General features: G+C 39.9%; 1 protein-coding gene across 1 annotated transcript; it reads right to left on the bottom strand.

Annotated features, from left to right (window-relative positions):
• Positions 1 to 663: 663 nt before the first annotated feature.
• On the bottom strand, positions 664 to 10,736 carry ap4e1 (adaptor related protein complex 4 subunit epsilon 1). The gene is made up of 21 exons (XM_031282941.2): positions 10,386 to 10,736; positions 9,632 to 9,703; positions 9,387 to 9,510; positions 9,085 to 9,158; positions 8,889 to 9,010; positions 8,612 to 8,771; positions 8,360 to 8,526; positions 8,189 to 8,262; positions 7,976 to 8,098; positions 7,753 to 7,862; positions 7,525 to 7,664; positions 6,998 to 7,110; positions 6,743 to 6,861; positions 5,949 to 6,251; positions 5,173 to 5,284; positions 4,944 to 5,082; positions 4,594 to 4,840; positions 3,688 to 4,239; positions 3,408 to 3,598; positions 3,167 to 3,327; positions 664 to 2,348 (listed from the first exon to the last, which is right to left on the bottom strand). The coding sequence occupies exons 1-21, from the start codon at positions 10,524 to 10,526 to the stop codon at positions 2,188 to 2,190; spliced, it is 3,405 nt and encodes a 1,134-aa protein (XP_031138801.1). The 5' UTR covers positions 10,527 to 10,736; the 3' UTR covers positions 664 to 2,187.
• Between the last annotated feature and the right edge of the window lie 932 nt (positions 10,737 to 11,668).

Here is an 11,668-nt window from a genome sequence, read left to right as displayed (position 1 = left end):
CAAAAAAGTATGTGTAACAATGACATGCATGTCCCAATGTGGTGCCAACCTGCATTTGTTTAAGACCTGAACTGAGACTACTAGTTTTTCATTTTGTTAATCATCAATGATATTCCTAGTTCAGTCCTGCTATCATGACCACGTACATACAGTATGTTTCATAGCATTATAGGGGTTACTGTATTAAACATTATCAAAGTTAAAACAGCAATGTTAAAGTATGGTATAGTGGGTAGTGTTTTATGCAATCGTAATGTTAGAATTAGAAATATGTCAAATATATGCCTTAGTATGATGATAAGATGAATCCAGGTAAAACCTATTACCCATCACTATTTCATATTGTTCTCTTATGTTAAATCTCTATAAATGTTAAAAAGAGATAGTTAACTTCTTTTTAGGGTATCAGTGAATGGAAATGTGGACAGTGTGACAAAGGCAGCAAATCAAATGCTACTAATACATTTTTTACATTTGGTGTATGTAGTAAGTAAACAATGCTCATTCAATATATATTTGAAATATTGTTTAATATTGTAGCAAATATCAAATAAGAATAAAGAACATCAGAAAATATGTCGTCTACTGTAATAATGTCCCTCTTTGCTTCAAGTCCAGGACATCTGTGTTTATTTAAGAAATAATCATGGAGTCAAACTCAAGTTCATTTACATGTGTTGGATTTATTCATAAGTTAGCAGAATGTAATGACAGGCACTCTAATAAACAATGATTCTCTCTGTACCACAGGCACAAATCAAATACGCCACCTTGGCGTTAGAACATAAGGCGTTGGGTTAAAACTGAGTTTTAGACACATTGTTAGCGTCACGCTGTACTCTAATCAGGACACAGGCAACAAAGAACAAAGGTAAACTTTCTCTTCAGGTTGAATTAAATAAAACAGGCTGAGACAAGTCAGATCTGGCACAGCGCGATCAAACAGTACATGGAGCACGATGATTTTCTTTCTTTCAGAGAAATTAATATAAAATATTTTCTGTAAGAATATAAATCCAATAAATAGGTTTTTAATACTGCATTGATACAAAAATATAATACTCAAAAACCCACCTCTCACCGACACTGACAGAAACATGAGTGCATAGATAATCATATCACACAGAAGGCAGCGCCTGTGAAACACCAGGGAAAACTGAAATGCTCCTCATTATAATGACAAACGGACAATATGGACATCTTCATGTCATCGATATATTTAAGACAAAATACTCTTATCATATATGTAAGAAATATGTGTAACTTCTGCAGCTGGAGGTTAGTGTCAGCATAATGTAATCCTAAAGACAAACGGACAAACATGTAGAGATTTTTTCTCTCTGTGTTGAAACTTCAGCAGTAAAGACGAGCAGGTTCTTCTTAAAAAGCAGCTCTCTGGGAGTAGTTTAAATTCTCCTGAAATGGTTTGTTGGGTTTGGTACTCCTAAAATATATCAATATCTTCCCTGTGCTTCTCCCAAAGACACCTATTAAATAACATCAACCAATCCAATGCAAGAATTTGAGTTATTCTTTCCATTCACTCAGAATTGCTTCAATTAGTATTGATGAACTTGAAAAGAACAAAAATTACGTTTATGTATTTGTCTGATTAAAATACAAATGGGCTTCACTGTCATGATTGTTGTAGCCTAGAAAGTGTAGCTGACATTAGAAAGCAGGACATGACCTCTATTGATATTCAGCATGCAGACCTGGGGGCGAAAAAAGTAACCAAGTAAGTCAATTCATGATTTTCCCTTCATACTGAGAATATCATATTCAATATTAATTTCACTCACTAACAATGTTTCAAACATTACAGTTTTAAAGTCACCATGAAGTCCTGTCATTAATTTAAGACATTATTGTTATTCTGAAACATCAAACACCCACAGAAGGTTAAAAACACCATCTTTTGGCCCTGAGGTTATTACCAGCCATGACTTTAAACAATTGTAATCCTGTAAAATATTTCACCAATTTAACTGTTAAAAATAAAGGATACGTGGACACAAAAAAACAAGTCGTTGTCACTTATAGTGGAAGAGATAAACAAATGGTAAACACTGTAATATAAAGATGAGAATGCACAACACCAGATGTTCTGCACTACTGCTCTGTGTACCTTCCTCTTCAGTGGCTGAGGGTCCGGTGCTGATGTTGCTTAGTGGTGTCAGTGGGGTCTCAGTGCTCCTGTAAAGCTCTCTGACAGTGGTACATCAGGCAGTCGGGCAGGTCGGGGACTGGAGAGCGCAGCCACACGGCCAGAGTTCCTGCATGCAGACGACAGTGCATGAGACACGGCTGATCCTGGAGGAGCTGGCAGGCTACAATACCTTCCATACCTGTGCGGGAAAATAATAAAGGTTACTCACTGATAGTGTAACATACATGGGAGTGCCGGTTGCACTTAAGACATATCAACCTATGTAATTTTTAAAACATGCATCCATCATGCTATGAGATGCCCTACAAGAATATTAACAAAACAAATTGACTTGACCTTGTGGGTTCATTTATAGATCTTGGACAGCAGATGACAAAATAAACAGCTCAAAAGCTCTGGAACAAGTGAGTAAGTGGACCTTGAGTTGAGATTGATTGTCAAAAAAGTGACTGTAAAATCTCACAGATATGGTAGAGATTTCAAAAGACAAAGCAGAGACTGTGGCTGCATATTTGCTTCAGCTTGATGCTCTTTATTCATTACATCTGTTCCACTGCTTCTCTGATGTAAGTAAGCATTAATAACCAATTCATTAACTTTAATAAAGTCAGTGGTTACAACTTAAAAAAACATGTTTTAATGTTTTAAAATGAGTGAAACACTAACATAATCTAAACACAAGATCCTCTTGATCGTTTTTTTGTTTGTTGTTGAAACCTTTAATTGTATCTTATGGTAATCTTTAGCTCGGTTAAAAGCTCTGGAAAAAGTGAGTAAGTGGACTTTGTGTTGAGACTGTTTTGTGAAACCACTATTTTCAGGGCAAGAATACATTTTCACACTTTCTCCATAAACTAATTTGGAGTCAGGCCGACTTTGACAGGAGTTTCGTCCCTTATGCCATGGCAGCCTTAAATAAAATATCTTGCTGAGTACTATGTATAGAGGTGTGTATATATGTGTGTGTGTGTAAATACGAACTAAATGTCTGGTTACCTATGACTTCCACAACATGAAGTTGAAGTTTCTTCTCCAGCATATTCAGAGTGGCTGCAAGAGGTTCTTGGCCGTCACTTATCAGTGTCAGGTTCTGCTTTGTATCGTGAGAAAAGTCTAGCCACATTGTCCCGTATTCCTCTGTTGTCAGAGTCAAAGGTCTGAAGGAAATGTGAAATTACAGTAAGAAACCAATCGTCTCTTCATGGCCATACTTGGAAAAAAGAAGAAGCTATTTCACCTGATGAAGCTGGTTAGAGGCAGTTTGTATGAGAACTGCACCGACTGAGGCGTCCCAACAGGAAACTGGTAAGATACGATCCCAACCACTTTAAAATGGACTGAAGGTCTCTTCACGGTCAGGAAATACTGACACACTGCTACACTGTGGCTTCTCGCCTCCTGCACTCGATTGTCACAAACACAGGATACCTGAAAAAGACAAAATGCCATTTAATACAAAAGGTTAATAAGATAGCATAAGACTTCACTAATAATTTTCTGCTTCAAAATGACTGTACCTCAAGTTCATCTGAGTCAAGCTCTAATAGTATCTGTTGAATGTCAGAGTCAGAGGAGTTGTAAATGAAAACAACTAGTACTAAGAAATCATCTTTATGCACATGACAGGCTGAGAGATCCAGGCTTTGTTTGGAGCACAGTGGAGTGATTTCTGAGTGAGAGAGTCCAGAGAGCTCTGCAGGAAGATGAGAACTGAGACACAAGTCTTTAGGTCCGTCTGGGTCCTCATGTGAACCCGGATCAGCAGCTACCACCTCGTTATCCCCATTGAGAGAGGGGCTACTTCCCTTTATGTCACTGTCAGTTAACTCTACATCACAGTTGCCATTTGCAGTAGTGAGGCCATGAGCGAGCTGGGATGTCTGTTCGAGTGAAGAAACATCCAGCTCTGAGGTGATGTTGGACTCCAGGAGGTTGTTACACAGCAAGTTATCCACTGTGCTCGGAGTAGAGACGAGGGAGTTGGATATTTGCTCGCCGACAGCTGAGGACGAGCCCGGACCTTTGGTTTTTCTTCTGAATCGCTGGGGTGTCGGCTCAGATTTCCCCATCTGTTAAAGGAAAACTTTTAGTTGTAATAAATGCATTTGTAGTAATGCACAGTGTATCATATCTGTTTTATCATTATTATAAGTTCCACTATGAATATTGCAAAAGGCTTCAATATCACATCAGGATGGCTGAGAGTTACAGAGCCAGTAGAGCTATTTTGATAACTGATTAATCGCTTATGTCATTTTCTAACCAAAATGCCAAACATTTTGTGGTTCCAGCTTCCCAAATGTGAGGATTTGCTGCTTTTCTTTGTCTTATGTGAAAATAATGTTTGGCCTGTTGATCAGGCACAACAAGCAATTTGAAGACATCGACTCAAACTCTGTCTGAGTGAGCATTCAGGAGCTTACCAGACACACAGAGCTTTGGGAGCTCAGGCCGACAAACAGTGATGAGGCCAGCTGCTGTTTCTCCTGTTCGGGATCGGGGGTCGGTGTCGGAGTGGGAGTCTGACTGTCAGCCTCTCCCTGGTGGTTGGGTGAACGGAGGGGACTGGGAACCTCAACATGGGCAGACTCCTCCACAGGTTCCCTCTGTGCCAGGTAGCCCTCCCTCCCCCACACCCTCTTTACACCATCCAGCTTCAGACTTGTAGAGCTACAACAAAAATCAAAGTATTGATGATTTTTAAACCAGCTGTGCATTTGCGTGTAAGCTATTTTAATTCAGACAGCACAAGTGTGTGTGTTTGTCTACGTACCCTCCTTTGTGTGAGAGTTCGGTGCTATCGCCTGACAGACCAGAGCTTATGGACAACAGTGTAGGAGACTGTCTGTCTGCAATACTGCAGGAGGACATGCTTATGGGCAGGGACAGGCCGTATGGCTCCAGGCTCAACGCTGAGGCAGACAACACAGTCAGAACAAACCAAAACAAGGCAGTGTACACATGCTGCCAAATCTGCCACAATCTGAGCCTCAATCTCTTACCTTTTGCCTGAGCTAGTTCCTCCTGCCGTTGATGTTGAGGCTTGTATGGAGCAGCGCCAGCAGCCAACGCCTCCGACACAAATCCATCCAGAAATGACAGAGAGGAATCTACCTGCAAAACAACATCAACACCAACTGCAGGTTTAAACTTATCCTTTAATGGGGATGGGAAGATCATTTGGAAATGTTCTGCAGGACTAAAGATGTTTTATGTGTGTGCAAATATAACTCATATCATATATTTTTCCACTTTATTTTGCCAAAAAGAAGTCAACAAAATTACATGAAATTTTAAACAACTGAAAGAAGCATTTGTGTAGAATATTATTATTGTTCTCTACTTCAATCTGATACTGAGTTCTGTGGTAAACCCAACCCATCAGACTACTTCAGACATGCTTAAACAGCTGCTATGACTATTACTGAAATGCTGATCCACAGTATTTCGATAAATACGGTGGGTGTCACGGAGGGCAAGTGTATGCAGGTTTTGTTTTGCAACCATCAGATATTGAGCACTTACTCTGCCGGAGAGGCGGAACTACAAAGGAGCATCATCTGCTGCGGTTCCAAGAGCTAAATCATTTTACGGGGGTTTTCTTACACCAAATTTCAAGTTTCAACAGCAGCATACTTTCAAAGTCCAATTAAATGTTTCCATGTTTCCAGTAAACCAGGTTTCTAAGAAGTATTGATGGTAAACATTACAATGACAACACACTGAACACTTAAACATCATTATAGTAATTCTGCAGCCTTGTATGTACGTATGTTACCTCCAGGGGTTCATGGCCGGCGTCTCGAGGTAGCACCCTGGCTTGTAGTTCCCAGTCTTGGCTAAGGTGCTGCAGCTCCTGAGCCCTCTGTCTCAGTACTGTGTCCAGGGAGCTGCTGTATGTTTCAGAAACCTCCTGGGCCACAGAAAGACCTGTCCTGCCCTCACAGAGCTTGGTCATTGCCATGAGGACCCAGCTCTTGGTTTCACTGCTGGTGTTCTTCATGTCCAGCAGTTTGGCCAGCAGCCTCAGGACTCTGGCCGCTTCAAGTTCCTTCCTCAAATAGGAGTATTCACCGAGGACCTGTGCACGGCAGAGGAGGGAGAACAACTTCAGTGTGTTATTCAGTGAATGTCACTGCATAGTATGTTGCACAGTATGACATAAGTTAGCTTTTTAAAGGGCAGGTAAAGATGAGTACTGTCATTGAATGTTATTATTCTGTAAAAGATTTAGAAAGTATAATTTCATGTAACTCATTTTGTTTACATACCTGAGGAACTCAGGCCAACTAATTCTTTATGATCTTTTGAAACACTTCCACTACGGATATTGTTTCTTTATGGGATTTACTCTATTTCCTGTATTTATTCTTACCAATATTCTCTAAAATGCATTCTGTATTTCATCTCCTCTTACATTTGACTGTCCTTTTTAATGCCTGCATATTGTAAAGTAATTAGTAAAGTTTGTTATAAACCAAATGTTGTATTCCTTTTCCTTCTTCTGCTTCTTGTTCTCATTAATATCACATAAGAATTGTAGAAACTGCTCATTGTGCGAACAGCACTCACCCAGCTGATGACTTGGAGGAAGCGCTGTGGCAGTTTGCCAGGCTCTCCTTGCAGCAGAGAAACATATGAATCCACAGCAAACAGCCTCAACTTCCTGTCTTCCTCCACGCTGTCAAATCCTGGGCCATTAAAGAGAAATTATTAGCATTACAAAATCATAATCAATATCAGTATCAGTATCAAATTACTGAACTGATCTTTTACAACACAGCATAACATCATCTACAGAACAAGTTGAGTGTGCGGGTATCTCACCCTCAGACAGCAGTTTAAGGAAACTGTTTGGGATGTCTGGCTGCATCATGTCTCCACCCACTGAAAACACTGTGTTCATGGTCTCAATGAACCATTCATTGTCTGGTGCATATGTATAATGGTTCATAGGAAAAAAAACAAGGAAACAAGAACAAACCAGGTATAAATAATACAAAAGCATGCTATTAAAAGGATTGCATTTCTGTTTTTCAACCCAGAAGTAATTTAAATGTAATTTAAACTTTACCAGTAGCTTTATTATTGAGAAAGAGAGACGGAACACAGTCCAATAGAGTTATCATTAAGGCCTTGAACAACCAATATAAGTCTACAGGATAGTCATAAATGTCGTTATGCTGTTAAAAACAGTGTTGCATACCGTACTTTCTACCAGGTTTTACCGACTTTGTCTTAACTACATCTGTGTCAGAAGCAGGAAGTTGTGTAAAATAAAGCCCAGCTTCACAGAAAGTAAAGTCAAGGTACAGTGGGCCACCAAAGGTAAATTTAAGTATATTTAAGGATATTTCTCTGCCAGTTCTGCCACCTTCCCCACCAGGTCAATGGTAGTGTAGTCATCTTTATTAATTCGCAGAAACTCCAGCATCTTCTCAACGATGACTGTGACATTCTGGGCATTGGTGATCCGAAAGAGCAACTCCAGTGTCTACAAGAAAACAGAAAAAGGCCCATAATGCTGTAAACCCACAATTCTAACACAGCAAAAATCCAGACTACACCAGTATTTGCCTCACCTCACGCTTGATGATGAGGTCGGGATGATCGAGACACTCTATGATGGTCATCTGATGCTGCAGGGCCAGTTTAGGGTCCTGCTGGACCACATAGGTGAGGGCCTTCAAGCCTACAGTAACAAGAAATTAAACAATTTATGAAAGTGAATATCTGAAATCTTGATGTAAAGAAATGACTTTAATCAAATCATTATTATATTATTATTTATTATTTGAATCTTACCGAGATATTTGAGATTAATCTTTGGTGACAGAACAAAATTGCCAATGCACTTTGCAGCTTTTTCCAAAAGTTCAGATTTGGGATGAATTGTGTAAATACATTTTACACACTCGTATAATATTGCTGGAAATAAAAAGACAGTGGTTGAAGAAAGTACTTAAATGATTTAAAATGTACTAATTTACAGAAACCGATACTATAATTTTGACATACCGTAGGTGATGTTATGATTCATCTCTGCTCTTCGTAAAGACTCGTCGAGGACCTCATACATGATCTCACTTGTACTGTCAAACAGAACAGACTTACAAAATGTACGAGCACAAAGCACAACGACATGACACCATAAACATCCAGATTCATCAGGGGACAAAAAATAATTACCTCTGGTCATTTTTCCCAAGTAAGGACAATATTCTGAGAAGCTGAATTTGCAGCCATGGAGCTGGGACACTATGATAGTTAAAATCCATGGGCAGTTTTCCTCCCACCACTTGCTTCAGTATGGTGACAAAACTTGGTGTCAGGTCCTTATAACCTTCTGGATTCTCCTGTAACAAACAAACAAAAAAAAAAAAGTGACGAGACTGGATTACACTACAACAGATCAAACCAGAGTCCAGAAAAACAAATTACCTGGATCATCTGTAAGTAGATGTGTAGTGAAGCTGTCATGACACCAGGATCCTTGTCACACAGAGCTTTACGAAACTTGTTGTGGATGTGTTGAACTTGATTCGGTGCTATTAGGTAGAATTTATACAGTGCCAAGACTGCTTTTCGTCGAATGATTTCTCTGCAAAAATCATAATATTCAAGCAGATTTTTCATGTTTCAGTTCACCATGTGAATAAATTCACTTGAACACTTAGTGGTAACAAATTAGACTTGTAATTCAAAGAGCATTTCTTACTTTGGGTGATTAAGTTTCTCTTCGACCAGAGGAAGGATCGCAGGAATCATATCTTTGGGGAACATCTGGCTGACAACAGTTAGAGCCATGCAGACTTCAATAAGGTTTGTGCTCTGAAGATCCTGAAAACACAAAATACATTAACATCCCTTATGCTGACACCAGATGACAGATGCTGTAAAAACGTAATACCTACCTTTAATACAGTGTTCACAAGGAGAAGAAGCAGCTCGTGACTTTCGTTAAGAAACAAAGACACAGCGAGATAACCTGCAATTCAGAAACACAAACTTATTTTTTGCTCAAAGCAGTGTAGGAAGATGCAGTGGAGTTATGTCAATAAAGGTGTTGTGATGACAAATGAAGGTTTAAAAAAAATAAACTTTAAAAACTCAAAAAGCTACTAATCATGCACCATGTGTTGATCGTGAGACAAACTGAGTATTGCAGAGCCATTGGGTAAGGACTCTGAAGAATGAGTAATCACAAAGAACATACCAACTCTTTTTTCCAGAGCAGTGCCTTGTTGAGCCAGTTTGATGGCATGAATATAGCTGAACGAAGCCTCATAACCGAGCATTTCACAGTAGATCGCTCTCACCATGAGCTCCTTCATCTGCCTCTGAATCAGATTATGCCACAAGGAAGAAGTAAACACAAAAAAAATGTCAGGCATCACTGGACCTATCTGAATAATCTGCTTTCTTGTACAAGACCAAATTGGAAAATCCGGAGAATGGTACCATGGAGGTGTTGGGGGAGGACACCTGTTCTTTGATAGATGTTAGTTCATGTTGAATAAGTTTTTCCTCCTCCTGAAAAAGGGGAAACACACAGAGGATATTTATACTCTGCAACAGCTGCCCACACATGTTTCATCCCCAGTGCATGTCAGGATTTTAACAGATAGATAGTCTCAATAAACTAAACCACTTATATTGTACTCTCAACCATTGCCTACAGTATACCATGTCAGTATACAATGAAAGTTGCAGAGACAAGCTTTAGATGGGCAATGCATCACAGTGAACATCAGTTATATCTAGCTAATAATGGTGCATTTACGTGTTTGTGGGATATTACAACATCAAGGACTTGAAGAACAGCAACCATTTTTCAAAACGTCCACATTTGCCTTCCAGGTTTAACTTCTCTACAACACAGTTTGTGAATGCAAAGCATTTTGGCAGCTGACTTTTTAACACCTTGGATGTCTGAGTTTATAACAAGCACATAAACGCACCAACAGGACAAGTTTTAAAAATAGTCCCATCTCTGTATAACGACGTGATAACAACATAGGCATCTGTAAATCGGTCTAAAACTATGCACAGTGCTGCACGGAATAAGTGTGTTAAAACACATAAGCGCACACACACCTTTTTTTGAGTTAGCTAGCTAGCACAGACAGCTTAGCAAGCTAACGTTAGAGCATCATCAACAACTGACTCATATTATTTCACCTAAGCTCCAGTTTGTTTTTAAGGACAGACTCACATGTTTGGACGTTAACTCAGTGATTCCTCTGATGAGGGTTCCTAGTTTTGAGGTGGAGGACAGTTTTGTAGATCCAGGCTGAGAGTCTAAAGACAGGAGGCTCGGCAGAGCTGTCAGGGTCTTCTCCACAACATCGCTCATTTTGCCGGCGAACAGCGGAACTTGGCAGCTGTTTTGTACTTTCAAAATACACTTATTAAATCATGTATCCATCCCAGTAAGAGTTTCTTAAACGGAGTCAGAGAGAGTTAATTGTTAAATGGTGTTAGTTAATTAAAAAAGATCACAAGAGGTAAAATACTAGCTTGTCAGTCGGCCATTGTTTTGATTCAGCAGACTGACCAAGGCTTGGTGATGATGTCACTTCCGCTTGTTTTTTTTTTTTTTTTGGGAAACTTTATTAGAAACCTTAAACGAAAACAGTGGCTGCTTAGTCTAAATAAACTTAGCACAAAAAGTAAGGAAATTTGTGTTTGGTAGATTATTTCTCTGTGGTAACAATGCTTTTTGGCAATAAATCTTATACTGTTGGAAAGCCTGTTTAGTTCCCTTTCAAATGGTGCCCCATTTGTAAGGAACATGCATTTGTGGGATGAGCCGCTGCAGCGCTGAGGTTGCGCCCATGAAAAATTTGCCAAATCTTCTCTGCCAATGCCAAACAGCTTATTCTGCCATTGACTCGTTTGGTGTTTGGTGGATTGGATGATTGAAGTTTGAAGAAACAAGACATATTGGCAATTTAACAATTTATTCATTTCACAAACAGGAGCCTCAGTAGCATGTGGAAGAACCATACACAGCCACAACAGCCTGGCACCTCCTCCTCATGCTGGTCACCAGCCTGGTCACACACTGCTGCATCCCATTCTTCAACCAGCATTTGTCACAAGTCAGCCAACGTGGTTGTGTTGGTCACTCTGGCACGAACAGCATGCCTAAGCTGATCCCACAAGTGTTCAATGGGGTTGATGTCAGAACTGCTGGTTGGCCATTCCATCCTCTCCACTCCCACATTCTGCAGGTAGTCTCTGATAAACCCCGCCCTGTGGGGGCGAGCGTTGTCATATTGGAGGACAGAGTTTGGTCCCAGACTGTGGAGATATGGGACTGCCACTGGTTGCAGAATCTCATCTCTAAATCAGGCACCTGATTGGCAGCACCTGGGGCTACCAGAAGCTCAAAACAAGTGTCAATAGCAACAACAAAATAAGCTGTTTGGCAGTGGCAGAGAAGATTTGGCAAATTTTTCATGGGTGCTACCCACATACTCAGTACTGCTGCTC

The sequence above is a fragment of the Sander lucioperca genome, chromosome 7, assembly GCF_008315115.2.
Source record: "Sander lucioperca isolate FBNREF2018 chromosome 7, SLUC_FBN_1.2, whole genome shotgun sequence".
Classification (NCBI taxonomy): Eukaryota; Metazoa; Chordata; class Actinopteri; order Perciformes; family Percidae; genus Sander; species Sander lucioperca.
Note: the sequence above shows the minus strand (reverse complement) of the source record. Positions and strands in the feature narration are given on the sequence as shown.